This window comes from Bombina bombina, chromosome 6 (assembly GCF_027579735.1).
Source record: "Bombina bombina isolate aBomBom1 chromosome 6, aBomBom1.pri, whole genome shotgun sequence".
NCBI classification, from domain to species: Eukaryota; Metazoa; Chordata; class Amphibia; order Anura; family Bombinatoridae; genus Bombina; species Bombina bombina.
Genome location: NC_069504.1, coordinates 253,060,370 through 253,085,789, shown reverse-complemented (window position 1 = coordinate 253,085,789; position 25,420 = coordinate 253,060,370). Strand labels below are relative to the sequence as shown.

General features: G+C 41.8%; 1 protein-coding gene across 3 annotated transcripts in view; it reads right to left on the bottom strand.

Annotated features, from left to right (window-relative positions):
• ZFC3H1 (zinc finger C3H1-type containing) overlaps window positions 1–25,420 on the bottom strand; it is a 635,174-nt gene that overhangs the window by 475,756 nt on the left and 133,998 nt on the right. For 2 of the 3 annotated variants that reach the window (XM_053716782.1, XM_053716783.1), the window contains exon 11: window positions 23,681–23,796. In XM_053716782.1, coding sequence (XP_053572757.1) covers window positions 23,681–23,796 — 116 coding nt within the window. Of the gene's footprint in view, window positions 1–23,677; window positions 23,797–25,420 lie in introns of all 3 variants that reach the window. The other variant, XM_053716781.1, reaches the window with a different exon arrangement.

The window sequence follows — 25,420 nt, the reverse complement described above, 5'->3', positions numbered from 1 at the left end:
CAAGGTGCAGAGGTGTCTGAAGTTTATAATAGTCAACAACCTGTCTTACAAGAACAGGGCGGGTCGTGGACTCATCGTGTCAAAAAAGAAATACATTTATCAGGTAAGCATAAATTTTCTTTTCTATGACACGATGAGTCCACGGATCATCTTAATTACTAATGGGATTCAATACCCAATCTAGAGTACACAGATGATACGGGAGGGACAAGACAGGGAATCTAAACGGAAGGCACCACTGCTTGAAGAACCTCTCTCCCAAAAGCGGCCTCAGCCATGGCAAAAGTGTCAGATTTGTAGAACTTTGAAAAAGTGTGAAGAGAGGACCAAATTGCAGCCTTGCAAATCTGTTCCACAGAAGCTTAATTTTTGAATGCCCATGAGGAAGCAACAGCCCTCGTGGAATGAGCCGTAACACTCTCAGGAGGCTGCTGTCCAGCAGTCTCATATGCAAAACGTATTATACTCTTCAGCCAAAAAGAAAGAAAAGTAACCATAGCTTGCTGTCCCTTACGCTTTCCTGAGAAAACCACAAAGCAGAAGACTAGCGAAAATCCTTAGTCACCTGCAGGTAAAACTTTAAGGCACGAACCAAGTACAAATTGGGCAGAAGCCTTTCCTTCTGAGAGGTAGGATTGGACACAATGAAGGAACAACAATCTCCTGATAAACGTTCCATTCACAAACTACTTTAGGAAGAAATCCTAATTTAGTACATAAAACTACCTTATCCGAATGAAAATTAAGGTAAGGGAACTCATACTGCAATGCCAAGAGCTCTGACACTATGCTATCAGAAGAGATAGCAACAAGAAATTAAGAACTTTCCAAGATAAAAACTTTATATCTAAGGAATGCATGGGCTCAAACGGAGCCCCTTGAACATTAAAAAGAACATTAAAAACTAAATTCAGACTCCATGGAGGAGTAACTAGTTTGAACACTGGCCTGATCCTGACCAAGGCCTGACCAAATGATTGAACATTTGGAACATCTGCCAGACGTGTGTGTAACAAAATAGATAAGGCAGAGATTTGACCCTTTAGGAAACTTGTCGATAATTCCTTCTCCAAACCCTCTTGGAGAAAGACAACATTTTAGGAATCCTAACTCTACTCCATGAGAAACCCTTGGATTCACACCAGTAGAGATATTTACGTCATATCTTATGGAAAATCTTTCTAGTTACAGGCTTATGAGCCTGAATCATGGTCTCTATGACCGAGTCACAAAAACCCTGCTTGATAATATTAAGCGTGCTATTTCCAAGCAGTCAGCTTCAGAGAAACTAGATTTAGGTGAAGGAAGGCCCCTGTATTAGAAGGTCCTTCCTCAACAGAATTCTCCATGGTGGCAGAGATGACATGTCCACCAGATCTGCATACCCAATCCTGCGAGGCCAAGCCGGTGCAATGAAGATCACAGAGGCCCTCTCCTGCTTAATTTGATCAATGACCCAAAGAAGAAGAACAACGGAGGAAATAGATATGCTAGACTGACAGTACAAGGTGTCGCCAGGGCATCTATCAGTACCGCCTGAGGGTTCCTGGACCCTGACCCGTACCACGGAAGCTTGGCCCTCTGCCGAGATGCCATGAGATCCAATTCCGGCTGACCCCATTTGAGGATCAGGCAGGAAAACACTTCCGGATGGAGTTCCCACTCCTCCGGATGAAAAGTCTGCCTGCTCAGAAAGTCCGCCTCCCAGTTGACCACGCCTGGGATGTGGACTGCCGACAGACAGCAAGAGTGGGTTTCCGCACAACAAATTATTTTGGTTAACTCTGTCATCGCTAAAGAACTCCTCGTTCCTTCCGATTGAAACCTGAAACTGGACCGAGTCTACCTGGGGCCAGGCCAGAAGAGCATTGAAGATTGCTCTCAGCTCTAGTATATTAATAGGAAGACTCTCTGAGCTTTTAGAGATCCCCAGCCTGTTTCCCCACCCTAGAAGGCTGGCGTCTGTTGAAAAAGTTGCACCTGGGGTTGATTCAAACCCTTGACCTTTCAAGTACAAAACCAACATGCTAAACATTGGTCCCCTTAGAAGAGCAATGAAGAGAATCCCTTATCTCCTCCATTGATTGAACATGTTGAATTGAAGAGGTCTGAGGAGAAACCGAACAAACGGGCAAATGCCTTGATTTCCTGACTTCTGTCAAAAAATGAAATTGTTAGGGAATCTAAATGTTCCCAAGAAAGATACCTTTGTTTTTGGAACTAAGCAGCTCTTTTCCAAATTTACCTTCCAACCGAGAGGTTGCAGGAAGGAAGACAACATTGCTGTGAGGAATCTTGCTAGTTCAAAAGGATGACACCTGGACCAGGATGTCGTCCAAAGAGCGCAACGGCAATGCCCCGAAATCTTAGCACCGCCAACAGCAAACCTAAAACCTTTGAAAAAAAATTCTGGGAGCTGTAGTAAGACCGAAGGGAAGATTTTTCCACAAATTGGAAGTGTTTGACTAGAAAAGCAAACCTTTTAAACTTGTAATAATCCTTGTGAATAGGAATATGTAGTTATGTGTCCTCTAATTAAACTGTTCTCATGAATTGACCCTCTTGAACCCAAGGAAAAAAATGGAACGAATCGTTTCCATCTTGATTAGACTCCTGAATAATATTTTCTAGCCATGCTAGACGGCGAAACATTTTAGGGACCTGTTGAGGAGATAATGAACGCTCCTAAGATTTTAACTGCCACTTGAGCCATGTGTTGCTACATGCTATAACAATAATTTGTGCACGTTTGAGCAATTCAGTCGGCTACTGAGCCATTAATATAGAGGGCCGTTTGAGAAACGGAAACTAGCTATTACGTGCCAGTTTAACTGACAATCCGGGCTAACCTCACATTCATGTGTGTGTGTTTTGAACCGCACAGGTTTAAAAATTATTTACAATTGTGTGTTCGTACAACATACTCATTAAAGTAAACTCCAAATCGTGTGTTTGTAAGATACAAGTTTTGAACGATAGCGCTGAGACAATTCCCAGACTGACATTTCAAATATATCTATACATATTTAAGTCCAACATACAGAGACACAATGTTGTGCATTACTGTATAAATTATTTTTCAGGCTGTTAACTTTTAAACAAACAATCATCAGCTCAACTATATAGCATGCTTAAAACAATTAACAGACAGTGCATATTAGAATCAGCAAAAACAGAATTTATGCTTACCTGATAAATTACTTTCTCTTGCGGTGTATCCAGTCCACGGCTTCATCCTTTACTTGTGGGATATTCTCATTCCCTACAGGAAGTGGCAAAGAGAGCACACAGCAGAGCTGTCCATATAGCTCCCCCTCTAGCTCCGCCCCCCAGTCATTCGACCGAAGGTTAGGAGAAAAAGGAGAAACCATAGGGTGCAGTGGTGACTGTAGTTTAAACAAAAAAATTATTTACCTGACTTAATTGCCAGGGTGGGCCGTGGACTGGATACACCGCAAGAGAAAGTAATTTATCAGGTAAGCATAAATTCTGTTCTCTTGCAAGGTGTATCCAGTCCACGGCTTCATCCTTTACTTGTGGGATACCAATACCAAAGCTTTAGGACACAGATGAAGGGAGGGAACAAGACAGGTACCTTAAACGGAAGGCATCACTGCTTGCAAAACCTTTCTCCCAAAAATAGCCTCCGAAGAAGCAAAAGTATCGAATTTGTAAAATTTGGCAAAAGTATGCAGTGAAGACCAAGTCGCTGCCTTACAAATCTGTTCAACAGGAGCCTCATTCTTGAAAGCCCATGTGGAAGCCACAGCCCTAGTGGAATGAGCAGTAATTCGTTCAGGAGGCTGCTGGCCAGCAGCCTCGTAAGCCAACCTGATGATGCTTTTCAACCAGAAGGAAAGGGAGGTAGCAGTCGCTTTCTGACCTCTCCTCTTACCAGAATAAACGACAAACAAGGATGATGTTTGTCTGAAGTCTTTAGTTGCTTGTAAATAGAATTTTAAAGCACATCAAGATTGTGTAGCAGGCGTTCCTTCTTTGACGATGGGTTAGGACACAGAGAAGGAACTATTATTTCCTGGTTAATGTTCTTGTTAGAAACAACCTTAGGAAGCAAACCAGGTTTGGTATGCAACACAACCTTATCTGCGTGAAACACCAGGTAAGGTGAATCACACTGTAAAGCAGACAATTCTGAAACTCTTCGAGCAGAAGATATAGCTACCAAAAACAAAACTTTCCAAGATAACAACTTAATGTCTATGGAATGTAAAGGTTCAAACGGAACCCCTTGAAGAACTGAAAGAACTAGAATAAGACTCCATGGCGGAGCCACAGGTTTATAAACAGGCTTGATTCTGACTAGAGCCTGAGCAAACGCTTGAACGTCTGGTACCTCTGCCAGACGCTTGTGTAAGAGAATAGACAAAGCAGATATCTGTCCCTTTAAGGAACTAGCTGACAATCCTTTCTCCAATCCTTCTTGGAGAAACGATAATATTCTGGGAATCCTAATCTTACTCCATGAGTAACCCTTGGATTCACACCAACAAAGATATTTTCTCCATATCTTATGGTAGATCTTCCTGGTGACAGGTTTTGTAGCCTGAATCAGAGTATCTATAACTGACTCAGAGAAACCACGCTTTGATAGAATTAAGCGTTCAATCTCCAAGCAGTCAGACAGAGAAACTAGATTTGGATGCTTGAATGGACCCTGAATTAGAAGGTCCTGCCACAATGGCAGTGTCCATGGTGGAACAGATGACATGTCCACTAGGTCTGCATACCAAGTCCTGCGTGGCCACGCAGGCGCTATCAGAATCACAGAAGCCTTCTCCTGCTTGATTCTGGCGATCAGACGAGGGAGAAGGGGAAACGGTGGAAAGACATAAGCCAGATTGAAGGACCAAGGCGCTGCTAGAGCATCTATCAAAACCGCCTTGGGGTCCCTGGACCTGGATCCGTATAGAGTAAGTTTGGAGTTCTGACGGGACGCCATCAGATCCAACTCTGGAGTGCCCCAAAGCTGAGTCAGCTGAGCAAAAACCTCCGGGTGGAGTTCCCACTCCCCCGGGTGAAAAGTCTGACTTAGAAAATCCGCTTCCCAGTTGTCCACTCCTGGGATGTGAATTGCTGAGAGATGGCAGGAGTGATCCTCCGCCCACCTGATTATTTTGGATACTTCCTTCATCGCTAAGGAACTCTTCATTCCCCCTGATGATTGATGTAAGCTACAGTCGTGATGTTGTCCGACTGAAATCTGATGAATTTGTCCGCAGATAGTTGAGGCCATACCTGAAGCGTATTGAATATCGCTCTCAGTTCCAAAATGTTTATCGGGAGAAGAGATTCTTCCAGAGACCATAGGCCCTGAGCTTTCAGGGTGTCCCAGACTGCACCCCAGCCTAACAGGCTGGCATCGGTCGTTACAATGATCCATTCTGGTCTGCGGAATCATGTTCCCTGAGACAGATGATCCTGAGACAACCACCAGAGAAGAGAGTCTCTGGTCCTCTGGTCCAATTGTATCTGAGGAGACAAGTCTGCGTAATCCCCATTCCACTGTTTGAGCATGCACAGTTGCAGTGGTCTGAGATGTATTCAAGCAAAAGGGACTATGTCCATTGCTGCTACCATTAATCCGATTGCCTCCATGCACTGAGTTATAGATGGCTGAGGAATGGAATGAAGTACTCGGCAAGTAGTTAAAAGCTTTAACTTTCTGACCTCCGTCAGAAATATTTTCATTTCTACCGAATCTATTAGTGTTCCCAGGAAGTGAACCCTTGTGACCGGGGACAGAGAACTCTTTTCTATGTTCACCTTCCACCCGTGAGACCTTAGAAATGCCAGAACAATCTCCGTGTGAGCCTTGGCTCTGGGAAAAGACGACGCCTGAATTAGGATGTCGTCTAGATAAGGCGCTACTGCTATGCCCCGCGGTCTTAGCACCGCCAGAAGAGAACCTAGCACCTTTGTGAAAATTCTGGGAGCAGTGACCAAACCGAAGGGAAGAGCCACAAACTGGTAATGCTTGTCCAGAAAAGCGAACCTGAGAAACTGGTGATGATCTTTGTGTATAGGGATATGCAGGTACGCATCCTTTAAATCCACGGTAGTCCTATATTGACCTTCCTGGATCATTGGTAAGATCGTTCGAATGGTCTCCATCTTGAATGATGGGACTCTGAGGAATTTATTTAGAATTTTGAGATCCAGGATTGGTCTGAAAGTTCCTTATTTTTTGGGAACCACAAACAGGTTTGAGTAAAAGCCTGTTCCTTGTTCTGCAATTGGAACTGAACATATCACTCCCATCGCGAGTAGATCTTCTACACAGCGTAAGAACGCCTCTTTCTTTGTCTGGTCTGAAGACAGACGAGAAATGTGGAACCTTCCCCTTGGAGGGGAGTCCTTGAATTCTAGAAGATATCCCTGGGTAACAATCTCTACTGCCAAGGGATCGTGAACATCTCTTGCCCAAGCCTGAGCGAAGAGAGAGAGTCTGCCCCCTACAAGATCCGGTCCCGGATCGGCGGCTACCCCTTCATGCTGTCTTGGTAGCAGCTGCAGGCTTTTTGGCCTGTTTACCCTTGTTCCAGCCCTGGTAAGGCTTCCAGGTTGCCTTGGGATGTGCAGCGTTACCCTCTTGCTTTGCAGCTGTAGAGGCTGAAGCCGGACCGCTCCTCAAGTTACGAAAGGAACGAAAATTAGCTTTGTTTCTAGCCTTGAAGGGTTTGTCCTGAGGAAGAGCATGTCCCTTTCCCCCGGTGATTTCTGAAATAATCTCTTTCAACTCTGGCACGAAAAGGGTCTTCCCCTTGAAAGGGATATTTAACAATTTAGATTTGGACGACACATCGGCCGACCATGACTTGAGCCAAAGCGCTCTGCACGCCATTATGGCGAAACCTGAATTTTTTGCCGCTAACTTAGCTAATTGCAAGGCGACATCCGTGATAAAAAAATTAGCCAGCTTTAGAGCCTTAATTCTATCCATAATTTCGTCATATGAGGTCTCTGTCTGGAGCGATTCCTCCAGCGCCTCAAACCAGAAAGCCGCTGCAGTAGTTACAGGAATAATGCAGGCAATGGGTTGGAGAAGGAAACCTTGTTGAACAAATATTTTCTTAAGTAAACCTTCTAATTTTTTATCCATAGGATCTTTAAAAGCACAACTGTCTTCAATTGGTATGGTTGTGCGCTTAGCAAGAATAGAAACCGCTCCCTCAACCTTAGGGACCATCTGCCACGAGTCCCGTCTGGGGTCATTTATTGGGAACATTTTCTTAAAAATAGGGGGGGGGGAACAAAAGGGACACCTGGTCTATCCCACTCCCTAGTAACAATATCCGCAACCCTTTTAGGGATCGGAAACGCATCAGTGTATACAGGGACCTCTAGGTACTTGTCCATTTTACACAATTTCTCTGGGACCACCATAGGATCACAATCATCCAGAGTGGCTAATACCTCCCTAAGCAATACGCGGAGGTGTTCCAGTTTAAATTTAAACGCTAATGAATCTGATTCTGCCCGCTGAGAAACCTTTCCTGAGTCAGAAATATCTCCTTCAGACATCACATCCCTCACTGCCACTTCAGAGTGTTGTGAGGGTACATCAGATAAACCTCCCAAAGCTTCTGACTGCTCATAATCTGTTCTTAAAACAGAGCTGTCACACTTTGTAGGAAAAACTGGCAGTTTGGATAGAAATGTCGCAAGGGAATTATCCATGACTGTCGCTAATTGTTGTAATGTAATAGGGGCCAATGCACTAGAGGTACTAGGCATCGCTTGCGCGGGCGTAAATGGTGGCGACACATGGGGAGAGGAAGGCGGGCTATCCTCGTTACCTTCCGTCAGAGAATCATCTAGGGCTACATTTTTAAGTGACACAATATGATCTTTAAAGAGTATAGACACATTAGTGCACTTGGAACACAATTTTAGAGGGGGTTCCACTATGGCTTCCAAACACATAGAGCAAGGTCTCTCTTTAGTGTCAGACATGTTTAACAGACTAGTATTGTTCACAAGCAGGCTTAGAAACACTTAATTCAAATAAAATTTACAATTTGAAAAAAACGGTACTGTGCCTTTAAGAAGTAAAAAGCGCACACAATTTTACCAAACCGTGAAATGATCCAATCTCTCTGAATTTTTTACCTCATGAGCTTAATGCTTTAAAATGATTGCACAGCGAATTTCAACTCGATTAACCCCTTAATGCCCAAACCGGAGCAACCTAAAGCTGACAACCGGTTAGTAAACTACAGCACCTTGCCACAGCTAACTGCTGTGGCCCTACCTGCCCCTGGGGATGAGTTTGGTGGAAAATAAGCCTCTATGAAGTCCTCAAGTAGTCTTTGGACCCTCCACGTGAAGCTGCATGAAGCTGTCTGCAATATCAACTGCGCAACTGAGGCGCGAAATTTAGGCCCCCTCCCTCTCCACTCCGGAGTTGTGGGGCCTTCAAAACCCCAAATAGGTGTCTAAACATATGCCATGTGGAAGATAACCCCAAGTAACACAAAGTGCATAAAAACGTCTATAATGATTATTTTTTCCTTATTAAATAATTGATTGCCCTGTAACAGTGTCCACCAGCCTATTGAGCCCTGTTAAGTAAGCCTTCATTCTATACTGAGTCTTACCTTCCCCACATGGGGATTCTTGTCAGTCTTCTAGCATTACTGGGTCTTGACTAGAAAAAGATGACTGAACATACCTTATAGCAGTTAAGTCTGCAAACTGTTCCCACCAACTGAAGTTTTCTGGTACTCCTCAGTCCTGTGTGGGAACAGCAATGGATTTTAGTTACAACATGCTAAAATCATTTTCCTCTCAGCAGAATTCTTCATCACATTTCTGCTACAAAGTAAATAGTACAAACCGGTACCATTTAAAAATAAACTCTTGATTGAAGATATAAAACTATAAATCTAACACCACATTCACTTAACCCTCCCGCAGAGTGGCCCTGCTGTCAGAGCCGGCAAAGAGAATGACTGGGGGGCGGAGCTAGAGGGGGAGCTATATGGACAGCTCTGCTGTGTGCTCTCTTTGCCACTTCCTGTAGGGAATGAGAATATCCCACAAGTAAAGGATGAAGCCATGGACTGGATACACCTTGCAAGAGAAATATTGATTTCAATACTGTACTCCCAGTCTGTGAATCTAGACACAACAAACAATGAGCATCACTACTTAACCAAGCAAGCATTATAAGCGTATTAAAAAAAAAAATTGCTTTATACAATTTAAAGACTATCACAAACAGCTAAACGTTCTGATACTTAGTATCCTTGGACAGATCTCTTTATTACTATTTAACAGCATTGCATTTCCCAGTGACACCCATTTTTTATTATAAAACATATAGATGCCTTTGCAGATCTTTGCATAGCAAAGCCAATTACTGTCATTTTATAGAAACATTAGTGAGATCGCAAAAAAAATTAAGAACAGCCTCATATACATATATTAGAATATATTATTATTATCAATATTCATGAGACTGCGAATTCACAATATAAAGAACTATAAGTACCATAACGTAACCAAGCAAGCAACATGAGTTTATTAAAAATTAGCTGTATACAATCAAATGACAATTTTAAACAGCTAAACAAACACCTTTAAAATTTTGCTGTCTTGGCGTTATCTCTTATTATTCAACAGCACTGCGACTCACAGTAAGATTTATCTTAACCATAAACTGCACAGATGCGATTGTAGATTTACTTACTCCAAAGACAATCACTGTCATTCTCAAAGACATCAGTGAGATCACAACAACTTTGAACAATTACATAAGACAGTGGGGTTATTGACACTAAAGTACAGCACAAAGGCACTATATTTTATGTGAACATTTATTAAGATGAACAAGATACTTGTGAAATTAATGAAGACATGGTAGCTTCAAATACTAAGTGTTTGAACGAACATTACCTAACTATCCATCACCCAATGAGGTTCTGGATTTATTAGGACTATATTTATTTATGAGGCAGACTATGTTGCATTAAACCAGCAATCAACTAATATAAGATCATTGTATATGTCACAATTAGTGTCATACCCAAACTACTTACACAAGATTATCTTATAACTCTTCAGGCAGTGAGTTATTCTGTCTCCTATGAACCACATTCATAAACTTTATACTACTCATGGATCGCAATAAGAGCACCAGTTTAGTGATATTAATCACTTCCAAGATGATGTATTTAGTCATCTGATATCTATTTGACCCTCTAGGTGACTTTATTGCCATATACCTAATAATAATAATAATTGTGAATTTGATAGTGCAGCACCATGGATTCTGTGTGTGTGTTATTAATTTAACGTTTCTCCCTATTTTTAATTTAAATCCTATTAAAAGTTAAATTTTAAATGAATTATTCCCATCCTTCTATTTTTGTACAAGATTGGTGAACTATCATATGATGTGATAACGGTCAGTGATCTTATTTTAGATTATACGTATTCAAAACTTTGAGTGCTAAATGTGTATACTTGAATTAGGAGGTTCTTTTAACCCCTAAAAATCTTTCATGAATAATATTAGTCTGACAGTTCCCTCTCGGAAAACCCGAACAAAACGGAATAGAAACCCAGATCTCGTTCCTGCATTGGAACAGAAACTATCACTCCCAGGTTGAAGAAGTTCCATACAAGTGTAAGAATGCCTCTCCTTCTGTCTGGTCTGCAGAAGATCTTGAAGGAAGAACCTGCCCCTGGGAGGAAAGATCTTAAAATCCTGATTGTATCTCGAAACCAAGCTGAACGAAGAAGGAAAGCCTGCCCCCCACAAGATCCGGTCCCGGATCAGAGGCAGGTTCTTTTTGCTGCCTTTGATTCAACAACAGACTTTTTGAATTGCATTCCCCTATTCCAAGACTAATTGAGTCTCCAGGAAGGCTTGGACTGCTCCCGCTTGGAAGAGGGAGTGGAGGATTTTCCTAGAAAATTCAAAAGGAAATAAAAATTACTCTGTCAAATTTATATCTCTTACGCTGAGGGAGGGAATAGTCCCTTACCTCCCGTAATATCAGAGTTATCTCCGTCAAACTAAATCCAAACAGGGACTTTCCCTTGTAAGGGATTACCAAAAGGTTAGACTTAGAGATATCAGCAGACCAGGATCTTAACCATAACGCTCTGCGGGCCATTAAAGGAAGCATCTGTAGAGAAGACGTTGGATAACTTCAAGACCCTTGTCCCGTCCTGGATTATTACAAGGGGAGTGTCTATCCAATAGGAACAGACAACACATCAAACCATTTTTTATGCTACCACACTAGAGATGTTAACACTGCAGGTAGGCATTGTAAACCCTGGTGTACATACATTCTTTTACCCCCTAGGGAACCGTCAGCCAAGACTCCTCAATAGAGACTGACACAAAAAGCATCAATTAAAGTTAGGAGAAATAGGGGTACCCGTCTCTCTGTAGCCCTTTCTAGAGCCCAAAATTACGTACACCATGGAGGGCACATCAAAATACTTGTTTAGTTTTCCTGTACTGAATAGGAATGATTACACCAGTAATGACGGAGTCATTCAGGAAAGTTAGAACCTCCTCAGGAAACAAATGGAGGTGTTCAACTTAAACTGAAAGAAACAACTTCAGTATCAGATAAAGGAATTACCCTGACAAAGTCTGAAACTTTCCCCCTATATACCACCGAAGTATCTTCCTTTTCTGCTCAGGGAAGATACATTTGGAATAGTTACAACTGTATCTGATTAAATACATTACATCAGGCGTTTTCCATGTAGCATGGGAAAAGCAGACAATACAACAGATATCGCCATGACACTCTAGTGATCTATTTATAAAGGTCCCTAATTGGCCACAGCAGAGAAGGTATCCTAAGTTACAACATGGCAGCTCCCAATGTTTTATAGACACTAAACTTTACACTTATTTTGTCAGTATTTATTAAAAGTTTCATTAGCTGTTTTAAATACATCTACACGTTATTCTCAGACTAATCTTTTCTTTGAATGCATATTTCTATCTAGCATTTATTTATTTATTTAATTATTTAGTGTTTAATGTCCCTATAAAGAACATAAAATGCTTTAACAAAGCAGACCTAGACCTCCCTCTGACACCCAACTTCCAATAAAATAATCACCGGGAAAAAAAAAAAAAAAAACTTTTAAAAGGGACATGAAACCCAGCATTTTCTTTCATGATTCAAATACAGCAGGCAATCTTAAACACTTTCTTAGTATCTATTGATGAAGAAAAAAAAAAGCTAAGGAGCATGCACTTGTCTGGAGCACTAGTTGGTAGCAATTTTACAAAAATGTGATTGATTTTCAAGGATAGCACTATTTTCTGCAATGTAGTGTTCCAGACACCTACCTAGGTATCTCTTCAACAAACAATATAATTGGAACAAAGCAAATTTGATAATGGAAGTAAATTGGAGCTTTTTTTTTTTTTTTTAAATTGTATGCACTGTCTGAATCACAAAAGAACATTCTTGGGTTTTATATCCCCTTAAGGTTAACAGTATTTGTAGATGTATAGCAGGCAAAGTGATCCTTACTACTGCAGAACCATTCATCTGTGAGCTATTGGTAATGAAAAGCAGCCAACCATATAAATAAAGTTTGTTTTATTTTTGCACCTTGTTCAGAAAACCACTTCCATTGGCTGAAAAAATTGACAGTTGTTGAGTAGACTAAACAAAAACAAATTATGCTTACCAGAAAATTTCATTTTTTTCTGAAGGGAAGAGTCCACAGCTGCATTCATTACTTTTGGGAAATACAGAACCTGGCCACCAGGAGGAGGCAAAGACACCCCTAGCCAAAGGCTTAAAGGGATACTGAACCCAAATTCTTTCTTTCATGATTCAGATAGAGCATGCAACTTTAAGCAACATTCTAATTTACTTTTATTATCAATTTTTCTTCGTTCTCTTGCTATATTTATTTGAAAAAGAAGGCATCTAAGCTAAGGAGCCAGCAAATCTTTGGTTCACCACCATGGACAACACTTGTTTATTGGTGCTGTTCAATCAGCAAGGACAAGCCAGGTTGTTCAACAAAAATGGTCCGGCATCTAAACTTACATTCTTGCTTTTACAAATAAACATACCAAGAGAATGAAGAAAAGAAGAAGAAAGAAGAGTCCACCGTTGCATTCATTACCTTTGGGAAACTAATACCCAAGCTAGAGGACACTGAATGCAAACAGGTGGGTACAAAAGGCGGCCCCTTCGAAAGGCAAAACAGCCTGATTACTCGACACCCTAAAAAAAAAATTAGACAACACGGGTGAAAACCCGAAGACCAGTTAACTGCACATTAGTTACACCGCCGGCAACGCTGAACTAAACCACTCAGTCTCAGAGTCCGTCAAGCCCAAACAACCTCAGAGGAGTCAGCCCCACGGATCACGACTCCCATCAAGGTACCTGGCCAAGACAAGGACCGCTATCTGCCCCCAAAAAAGAAGAACAGATTCTCCACTCTGCAGAACATAGAACAACCCATGGTTGTCGAACAATAGCAACGCCCAGGGAGACAAACTCCCTAGAAACACAAGGACCAAAGAAAAAGAAATACATACACAGGAAAACATGTCCCAAAAGGACTCGAGGAACACCCTAAACCCAAGCACCGAAAGGCGTTTCAAGCTTGCTAACACCCAAAGTGCGATTAGCTGTAGCTGATTTCAACTGCAAATCTTTCAAGGGCACACAGCTCTCCAAATATCGGGCTCCAAGGAGCGTTCCCTCCCAGCTCCGAACGCCAGTGGAAAAAAAGACAACAACATCCAAGACCTCAAACAAAGAAGAGAACCAACTCTAAAGAAAACGGTATGCTACCATGAGTCAGGATAGACATTGTGCTCGGGTAAGAAACCCCCTGCACGGCTGTCTTCTCTAAAAACAGGGAACACTTCCCAGGAGAAAAAGGCCCTCAGACCCTCAGCATCCATATATTAGAATCCAACATATAGCAGGAGCCCCATAAGGATCAAAGCTTCAGCTTCCCGCTGCAGGAACGGAGGAACCAGTCACTAGATCTCAACTCCTATTCCAGGATTCAGGAACGCAAGAAGGGGGAAAAAAAAACGTTACAAGGCAAGACACCAAGGACCCACAGGTCGCTCCAAATACTAAAAGGTAGCTCCGAATCCAGAGAAACCTACCCCCGCTCTAGAAGAGAAGGGAAAAAACAATGGAAAACCACCCTACGATAGAGGAGAGACCACTCGACCATAGCACCAACCCAGGTGAAGATACCTGGAGTCTACAGGAACAGCGTAAATGCACCAGAAGACCTAAAGCCTAAGTCACAAAACAATAGGCATCTCTCACAGAGCCCCGGCCTCTACGGAGAGAGGCCCCCGGGACCACATCATCTAGTGTGAGATCGACCCATCCAAAGGAGAGACACGGACCTAGGTCAGGGTCCTCGAAAAAGGAATCAAACGAAGATCCAACTTCTAGAGGAACCCTAAGCTGCCTCCTAAAAGGAGGAACGCACCTCTAAAGTTCGTAGACTTGGCAATCTAGCAATAGTCTCAAACCCAGGAGTCACAAAGGACTTCCTTAACGGTCTAAGATTCAGCAGCCAGGGCACTTGGATCTCAAAGAAATCTCATAGGCAAGCGTTAAAACGTGTTACACACGCAGGCAAGGTAGCCACCAACACCCGAAGGTTAATGAGAACCCTGTACCCTGCTCGCTATTTTTAAAGTAATAGTTGTTAATGTTACCTATTTAAATAGTACTCATGTTATCTACCTCGAAAGGATGAAGGGCTGAGTTGGCCCTGCCGGGATTTGAACCTGTGACCTTGGATCTTTTAAAACAGGCTTTTTTGTAGTCAGGGCATTTACCAACTGAGCTACCTCACCGGTCCCAGAGAATCAAACTTAAGACACCGCCCACGAAACCCCTAATGGAGCATCGAGGATAAATGGTCAACTACCTGACACCAGAAGGGCGGTCCTCCATAACAGACCTCGCCTCTTCACCGATAAGCCCCAAGGCTAGAGTTGCAATGAGGCGGGAAAAACACCCGAACGTCGAGACCATGGTCAAACCAAGGGTAATGGAAGAGAACAGCCAGATAGCCTTGAAGGATCTATCTTCCAAAATCTTCCTTAAGCAGGCAAAGGCTGGAGCTTCGCAGCTCCCCACAGAAGGCAGGGAACCCCTGCACACTAACTCTTAGAGTAACACAACTCTGAGCAGAGAAAAAATATGCCCGCGCATCCAGACCATATGATCCACTCAAGGCAGGAAGGAAAGAAACTCTGCCACCGCAATAAAATGCTTAATAGGCTAAAGAGTCAGCATCCGGAAGAACCTCGAGTGAAAAAGCAAATCAATCACTCGGCACACCAGACCACATAGGTCACACACATCTCCCAACTCCAAAGTATGGAATAACGGTTTTGAGTCCCCGAGGACCTGAAGAACCATGATGTCTGCAAAAACAGATCCGTATCCCAGACGAGGAGCCCGAACAACCAACCTAGATTGGCAATCATAACCTTCCATTCGGAGGGGTTGTACTCAAACAACAGGCCTCATACTTCGGTAGGATCCGAGCCCGGAGTCCATAGAATAGGCCAAATGACATTCAGAATCCAGCAGGATTATCAGCACAATGAGGGTGGCATGAACCCTGGTAAAAGACGAAAAAGTATCCGACCAGTACTTGCCTGGTATAAAGACACTCTAGAACTGCCCATGGTCCAAGAAAATTCGTACTGAAGGATCAATAAATGAACTAGAATTCAACAAGCTCGCAACTTCCGAGGAAGCGCCCACGCGACCTAAATCGCAAGTATCGGTTCCAGAGAAGAACATTTATAAAAACGAAAATCTAAAACATGAACTTAAGAAAAAACAATTATAAACATCCATCCAGATCAACAAAAAAAATTTAAAAAAATGAAGGCAGCACCAATCGGGTGAACGCCCAAGGTGAATGAGGACGACAACGGGACCAGCCGATTAAAATCCCCATTCACCAAAGCTCAGAACTGGAACCAGAAAAAAAAAAAAAAAAAAAAAAAAAAAATGACGGCGACCTTAAGAAGGCTGGTTTCATCCCCAAACGTCATATCCATTTTGCCATCCAGCTTCTAAGGCCTCGGATCCCTTGGCCCGCTTGGACTGGGATCCTCCAACATTGCCAAAACATGTCATCTTAAAAGAACACAAAGGTGAGCCAGCCTATAACGGAAGGCAAAATCATCCCTCGCCGGATCAACTGAAGACCCTGGCCCCGAGATAGGGGCCCCTAAAGCCTCAGGGGCCAATTCTTCCCCAGAAGGCCGAACTAAATCGGGGGATCCCACACTCTACGGGCCCTGGTTAATGGGACACGGACAGTATCTTAGAAATACTTACTTCACTTGGGAGATCTAAACAATTCAGCGCCATAGAAATGGCCATGCGGAACCGTGCCGTAACAAGCCACCCTCCGGAGAAGGGGTAAAGGCCATAGGGACACCAGCTTGCGAAGCCGGGAAATGGACTGGGGCACTTGCATCACGGAAGCCTCGGAGGCAGATGGCTCAATGCACTCTAAGCTCCCTGCTTCGGGAGAAGAGAGTACTGGAGAATGGCAATCGGAACATAACTGATGGGCATTGATTACCTGGGCCATTTCATATTCATCACAAGACACATCCTCCGTATCGGAGGCATTCGTGTTGCGCATATCAGAATCCTCCATAATCTTCGGATTACAAAAATGACAAAACTAACTGGCACCCTTTAACACCCCCAATGGCTGGGGCACTCACCACCTCCTGTGAATCAGACAACCCACGAGCAAGACTTTTAGTCGCACATAGGCAGCATACAAAAGTGATAAACAACGTAACCGCACCAGTCACGAGGTGCACCGTGCCAGTCACGAAAAGGGCACGCAATCTGGAAAGATTGCGTCATTAAAAGAAGGCTGTTATGCTTTGTAAAGGCCGTGAGCCCAAGTATAGCTACACATTTGCAGATGGAACCATATAAAAAACATAATTTATGTAAGAACTTACCTGATAAATTCATTTCTTTCATATTAGCAAGAGTCCATGAGCTAGTGACGTATGGGATATACATTCCTACCAGGAGGGGCAAAGTTTCCCAAACCTCAAAATGCCTACAAATACACCCCTCACCACACCCACAAAATCAGTTTAACGAATAGCCAAGAAGTGGGGTGATAAGAAAAAAGTGCGAAAGCATAAAAAATAAGGAATTGGAATAATTGTGCTTTATACAAAAAAATCATAACCACCACAAAAAGGGTGGGCCTCATGGACTCTTGCTAATATGAAAGAAATGAATTTATCAGGTAAGTTCTTACATAAATTATGTTTTCTTTCATGTAATTAGCAAGAGTCCATGAGCTAGTGACGTATGGGATAATGACTACCCAAGATGTGGATCTTTCCACGCAAGAGTCACTAGAGAGGGAGGGATAAAATAAAGACAGCCAATTCCGCTGAAAAATAATCCACACCCAAAATAAAGTTTAAATTTTATAATCAAAAAAACTGAAAACATAAGCAGAAGATTCAAACTGAAACAGCTGCCTGAAGTACTTTTCAACCAAAAACAGCTTCAGAAGAAGAAAACACATCAAAATGGTAGAATTTAGTAAAAGTATGCAAAGAAGACCAAGTTGCTGCTTTGCAAATCTGATCAACAGAAGCTTCATTCCTAAACGCCCAGGAAGTAGAAACTGACCTAGTAGAATGAGCTGTAATCCTTTGAGGAGGAGTTTTACCCGACTCGACATAAGCATGATGAATTAAAGATTTCAACCAAGATGCCAAAGAAATGGCAGGGGCCTTCTGACCTTTCCTAGAACCGGAAAAGATAACAAATAGACTAGAAGTCTTTCGGAAATTCTTAGTAGCTTCAACATAATATTTCAAAGCTCTAACTACATCCAAAGAATGCAATGATTTCTCCTTAGAATTCTTAGGATTAGGACATAATGAAGGAACCACAATTTCTCTACCAATGTTGTTGGAATTCACAAACTTAGGTAAAAATTCAAAAGAAGTTCGCAACACCGCCTTATCCTGATGAAAAATCAGAAAAGGAGACTCACAAGAAAGAGCAGATAATTCAGAAACTCTTCTGGCAGAAGAGATGGCAAAAAGGAACAAAACTTTCCAAGAAAGTAATTTAATGTCCAATGAATGCATAGGTTCAAACGGAGGAGCTTGAAGAGCCCCCAGAACCAAATTCAAACTCCAAGGAGGAGAAATTGACTTAATGACAGGTTTTATACGAACCAAAGCTTGTACAAAACAATGAATATCAGGAAGATTAGCAATCTTTCTGTGAAAAAGAACAGAAAGAGCAGAGATTTGTCCTTTCAAGGAACTTGCAGACAAACCTTTCTCCAAACCATCCTGAAGAAACTGTAAAATTCTCGGAATTCTAAAAGAATGCCAGGAAAAATGATGAGAAAGACACCAAGAAATATAAGTCTTCCAGACTCTATAATATATCTCCCTAGATACAGATTTACGAGCCTGTAACATAGTATTAATCACAGAGTCAGAGAAACCTCTTTGACTAAGAATCAAGCGTTCAATCTCCATACCTTTAAATTTAAGGATTTGAGATCCTGATGGAAAAAAGGACCTTGCGACAGAAGGTCTGGTCTTAACAGAAGAGTCCACGGTTGGCAAGAGGCCATCCGGACAAGATCCGCATACCAAAACCTGTGAGGCCATGCTGGAGCTACCAGCAGAACAAACTAGCATTCCTTCAGAATCTTGGAGATCACTCTTGGAAGAAGAACTAGATGCGGAAAGATATAAGCAGGAGGATACTTCCAAGCAAGTGACAATGTATCCACTGCTTCCGCTTGAGGATCCCTGGATCTGGACAGATACCTGGGAAGTTTCTTGTTTAGATGAGAGGCCATCAGATCTATTTCTGGAAGTCCCCACATTTGAACAATCTGAAGAAATACCTCTGGGTGAAGAGACCATTCACCCGGATGCAACGTTTGGCGACTGAGATAATCCGCTTCCCAATTGTCTATACCTGGGATATGAACCGCAGAAACTAGACAGGAGCTGGATTCCGCCCAAACCAGAATTCGAGATACTTCTTTCATAGCTAGAGGACTGTGAGTCCCTCCTTGATGATTGATGTAAGCCACAGATGTGACATTGTCTGTCTGAAAACAAATGAACGATTCTCTCTTTAGAAGAGGCCAAGACTGAAGAGCTCTGAAAATTGCACGGAGTTCCAAAATATTGATCGGTAATCTCACCTCCTGAGATTCCCAAACCCCATGTGCCGTCAGAGACCCCCACACAGCTCCCCAACCTGTAAGACTTGCATCTGTTGAAATTACAGTCCAGGTCGGAAGAACAAAAGAAGCCCCCTGAACTAAACGATGGTGATCTGTCCACCATATCAGAGAGTGTCGTACAATCGGTTTTAAAGATATTAATTGAGATATCTTCGTGTAATCCCTGCACCATTGGTTCAGCATACAGAGCTGAAGAGGTCGCATGTGAAAACGAGCAAAGGGGATTGCGTCCGATGCAGCAGTCATAAGACCTAGAATTTCTATGCATAAGGCTACCGAAGGGAATGATTGTGACTGAAGGTTTCGACAAGCTGATATCAATTTTAGACGTCTTTTGTCTGTCAAAGATAGAGTCATGGACACTGAATCTATCTGGAAACCCAAAAAGGTTACCCTTGTCTGAGGAATCAATGAACTTTTTAGTAAATTGATCCTCCAACCATGATCTTGCAGAAACAACACAAGTCGATTCGTATGAGATTCTGCTAAATGTGAAGACTGAGCAAGTACCAAGATATCGTCCAAATAAGGAAATACCACAATACCCTGTTCTCTGATTACAGACAGAAGGGCACCGAGAACCTTTGTAAAAATTCTTGGAGCTGTTGCTAGGCCAAACGGCAGAGCCACAAACTGGTAATGCTTGTCTAGGAAAGAGAATCTCAGAAACTGATAGTGATCTGGATGAATCGGAATATGCAGATATGCATCCTGTAAATCTATTGTAGACATATAATGCCCTTGCTGAACAAAAGGCAGGATAGTCCTTACAGTTACCATTTTGAATGTTGGTATCCTTACATAACGATTCAATATTTTTAGATCCAGAACTGGTCTGAAGGAATTCTCCTTCTTTGGTACAATGAAGAGATTTGAATAAAACCCCAGACCCTGTTCCAGAACTGGAACTGGCATAATTACTCCAGCCAACTCTAGATCTGAAACACATTTCAGAAATGCTTGAGCCTTCGCTGGATTTACTGGGACACGGGAAAGAAAAAATCTCTTTGCAGGAGGTCTTATCTTGAAACCAATTCTGTACCCTTCTGAAACAATGTTCTGAATCCAAAGATTGTGAACGGAATTGATCCAAATTTCTTTGAAAAAACGTAATCTGCCCCCTACCAGCTGAGCTGGAATGAGGGCCGCACCTTCATGTGGACTTAGGAGCTGGCTTTGATTTTCTAAAAGGCTTGGATTTATTCCAGACTGGAGATGGTTTCCAAACTGATACCGCTCCTGAGGATGAAGGATCAGGCTTTTGTTCCTTGTTGTGACGAAAGGAACGAAAACTATTATTTGACCTGAATTTACCTTTAGACTTTTTATCCTGAGGTAAAAAAGTTCCTTTCCCTCCAGTAACAGTTGAGATAATAGAATCCAACTGAGAACCAAATAATTTATTACCCTGGAAAGAAAGGGAAAGCAAAGTAGACTTTGAAGACATATCAGCATTCCAAGTTTTAAGCCATAAAGCTCTTCTAGCTAAAATAGCTAGAGACATATACCTGACATCAACTCTAATGATATCAAAGATGGCATCACAAATAAAATTATTAGCATGTTGAAGCAGAATAATAATGCTATGAGAATTATGATCTGTAACTTGTTGCGCTAAAGCTTCCAACCAAAAAGTTGAAGCTGCAGCAACATCCGCTAAAGATATAGCAGGTCTAAGAAGATTACCTGAACACAAATAAGCTTTTCTTAGAAAGGATTCAATTTTCCTATCTAAAGGATCCTTAAAGGAAGTACCATCTGCCGTAGGAATAGTAGTACGCTTAGCAAGAGTAGAGACAGCCCCATCAACCTTAGGGATTTTGTCTCAAAACTCTAATCTGTCAGATGGCACAGGATATAATTGCTTAAAACGTTTAGAAGGAGTAAATGAATTACCCAAATTATTCCATTCCCTGGAAATTACTTCAGAAATAGCACCAGGAACAGGGAAAACTTCTGGAATAACTACAGGAGATTTAAAAACCTTATCTAAACGTTTAGATTTAGTATCAAGAGGACCAGAATCCTCAATTTCTAATGCAATTAGGACTTCTTTAAGTAAAGAACGAATAAATTCCATTTTAAATAAATATGAAGATTTATCAGCATCAACCTCTGAGACAGAATCCTCTGAACCAGAAGAACCACTATCAGAATCAGAATGATGATGTTTATTTAAAAATTCATCTGAACAATGAGAAGTTTTAAAAGACTTTTTATGTTTACTAGAAGGAGGAATAACAGACATAGCCTTCATAATGGATTTAGAAACAAAATCTCTTATGTTATCAGGAACACTCTGAGTATTAGATGTTGACGGAACAGCAACAGGTAATGGAACTTTACTAAAGGAAATATTATCTGCATTAATAAGTTTGTCATGACATTCAATACAAACAACAGCTGGAGGAACAGCCACCAAAAGTATACAGCAGATACACTTAGCTTTGGCAGCTCCAGCACCAGGCAGCGATTTTCCAGAAGTATCTTCTGACTCAGTTGCAACGTGGGACATCTTGCAATATGTAATAGAAAAAACATATAAAGCAAAATTAATCAAATTCCTTAAATGACAGTTTCAGGAATGGGAAAAAATGCCAGTGAACAAGCTTCTAGCAACCAGAAGCAATAAATAATGAGACTTAAATAATGTGGAGACAAAAGCGACATTTTTTTAGCGCCAAATAAGACGCCCACATTATTTGGCGCCTAAATGCTTTTGGCGCCAAAAATGACGCCACATCCGGAACGCCGACACTTTTGGCGCAAAAGAACGTCAAAAATGACGCAACTTCCGGCGACACGTATGACGCCGGAAACAGAAAACATTTTTGCGCCAAAAAAGTCAGCGCCAAGAATGACGCAATAAAATGAAGCATTTTCAGCCCCCGCGAGCCTAACAGCCCACAGGGAAAAAGTCAAATTTTAAGGTAAGAAAAAAATGATTCAAATGCATTATCCCAAACATGAAACTGACTGTCTGAAAATAAGGAATGTTGAACATCCTGAGTCAAGGCAAATAAATGTTTGAATACATATATTTAGAACTTTATAATAAAGTGCCCAACCATAGCTTAGAGTGTCACAGAAAAGACTTACTTACCCCAGGACACTCATCTACATGTTGTAGAAAGCCAAACCAGTACTGAAACGAAAATCAGTAGAGGTAATGGTATATATAAATATATATAAGAGTATATCGTCGATCTGAAAAGGGAGGTAAGAGATGAATCTCTACGACCGATAACAGAGAACCTATGAAATAGACCCCGTAGAAGGAGATCATTGAATTCAAATAGGCAATACTCTCCTCACATCCCTCTGACATTCACTGCACGCTGAGAGGAAAACCGGGCTCCAACCTGCTGCGGAGCGCATATCAACGTAGAATCTAGCACAAACTTACTTCACCACCTCCATAGGAGGCAAAGTTTGTAAAAACTGATTTGTGGGTGTGGTGATGGGTGTATTTGTAGGCATTTTGAGGTTTGGGAAACTTTGCCCCTCCTGGTAGGAATGTATATCCCATACGTCACTAGCTCATGGACTCTTGCTAATTACATGAAAGAAAACATAATTAAAAGTCCCCACTGTTCAATAGCCCCCCCCCCCAACCCAGGAGATATTAACCCATGATTACTTATTAAGATAAAAGGAGTCCCACTGGGACCCTACTCTGTTTCGTTTACATTACATTCACATATCGAAATAAAATGAAACTATTTTACCGGACTCTACGCCGTGGAACAGGAACACAGCCCTTCAAGTGTGACAGATAATAGCCTCGCTTCTGAAATGGACTTGAGTGAAGAAAGGTAGGCAGCTGTTAATGAGATTTGGGATAGGTTTGCAGGAAAACTCTCCTTGCATCTCCGGATTCTAACTTTCATTCATGCTCTCACTGAGAGGCTGAGAGGATTACTTAAAACTCCAGTCCCATTGCGAAGAGTACTACCCTCCATGAGAGACTCTCTCAAACTTCTGACACTTCTCTGCCAACCTCCTGTGATGAAAGGCAAAGAATGACTGGGGGATGAGGGAAGTGGGGGGAGGTATTTAAGCCTTTGGCTGGGGTGTCTTTGCCTGCTACTGGTGGCCAGGTTCTGTATTTCCCAAAAGTAATGAATGCAGCTGTGGATTCTTCCCTTTTAAGAAGAAAAAGCAAAATAGCTGAACTTTTGAGCCAATTAGAATAAGGGCATCACTTACCTCCAATTACAGACAATAACAGTTTCTACATGTACGTAATCTGGATACAGATATCCAAACACAAGTCGTTCTCTCTACATATATACAAATTCAGCAGATATCTATATAAAAATATAAAATATATTTTTCAAAATAAAACATTTAATTAAACACGATAGTTACTCAATACCTGGCTATTTCTTCTTTGAGCAGCCTGTATTCAATCTTCTTATCATCCGGTAGCGCCTCTGGGGTCCTCATAGGATCATTCTCTTTTTCAGAATTAGGTCCTTTCGGTTTCGATGCCTTAATAAAAAAAAAAACAAATGCAAACTTAACATACAAAACTCAATTTGTACTGTCATAGAAAAAAACAATAGAATAGAGAACAAAACAAAAATGGATGCACTGCAAGCTTGTATAACCAAAGGAGAAAATACTATCGCTTGGGAGCCACACAGAGCACTGACCCAATCAGAAGTAGTAGTCCCTATACTATGACGACTTAGATTATAAATTGCAAATAGCCTCTTGCACCCCATCCTATATCAAGCAGCAGTAACGGTAAAAGAGTTATTTTAAAATGAATATTGTTTTGGCCACTTTGAAATTGCTGCCAAGTCTCGCCCACTGATTACATCACAATCTGGGCTGCATGTGGCATCTAATCACAAAAGGCTCACTAGTTGGATTCAACAGACGGTCAATGCTATTCAATAGAGTGCCTAGATGCAGCCAAGATCATCAGTGGGCGGAGCTTGGCAGCCTTTTCAAAGTGGCCAGAAACAAAATCTATTTTAACCCCTTGAGTGCTAACGACGGCTCTGAGCAAAGAAAAAACAGAATTTATGTTTACCTGATAAATTACTTTCTCCAACGGTGTGTCCGGTCCACGGCGTCATCCTTACTTGTGGGATATTCTCTTCCCCAACAGGAAATGGCAAAGAGCCCAGCAAAGCTGGTCACATGATCCCTCCTAGGCTCCGCCTACCCCAGTCATTCGACCGACGTTAAGGAGGAATATTTGCATAGGAGAAACCATATGATACCGTGGTGACTGTAGTTAAAGAAAATAAAATATCAGACCTGATTAAAAAACCAGGGCGGGCCGTGGACCGGACACACCGTTGGAGAAAGTAATTTATCAGGTAAACATAAATTCTGTTTTCTCCAACATAGGTGTGTCCGGTCCACGGCGTCATCCTTACTTGTGGGAACCAATACCAAAGCTTTAGGACACGGATGAAGGGAGGGAGCAAATCAGGTCACCTAAATGGAAGGCACCACGGCTTGCAAAACCTTTCTCCCAAAAATAGCCTCAGAAGAAGCAAAAGTATCAAACTTGTAAAATTTGGTAAAAGTGTGCAGTGAAGACCAAGTCGCTGCCCTACATATCTGATCAACAGAAGCCTCGTTCTTGAAGGCCCATGTGGAAGCCACAGCCCTAGTGGAATGAGCTGTGATTCTTTCGGGAGGCTGCCGTCCAGCAGTCTCGTAAGCCAATCTGATGATGCTTTTAATCCAAAAAGAGAGAGAGGTAGAAGTTGCTTTTTGACCTCTCCTTTTACCGGAATAAACAACAAACAAGGAAGATGTTTGTCTAAAATCCTTTGTAGCATCTAAATAGAATTTTAGAGCGCGAACAACATCCAAATTGTGCAACAAACGTTCCTTCTTCGAAACTGGTTTCGGACACAGAGAAGGTACGATAATCTCCTGGTTAATGTTTTTGTTAGAAACAACTTTTGGAAGAAAACCAGGTTTAGTACGTAAAACCACCTTATCTGCATGGAACACCAGATAAGGAGGAGAACACTGCAGAGCAGATAATTCTGAAACTCTTCGAGCAGAAGAAATTGCAACCAAAAACAAAACTTTCCAAGATAATAACTTAATATCAACGGAATGTAAGGGTTCAAACGGAACCCCC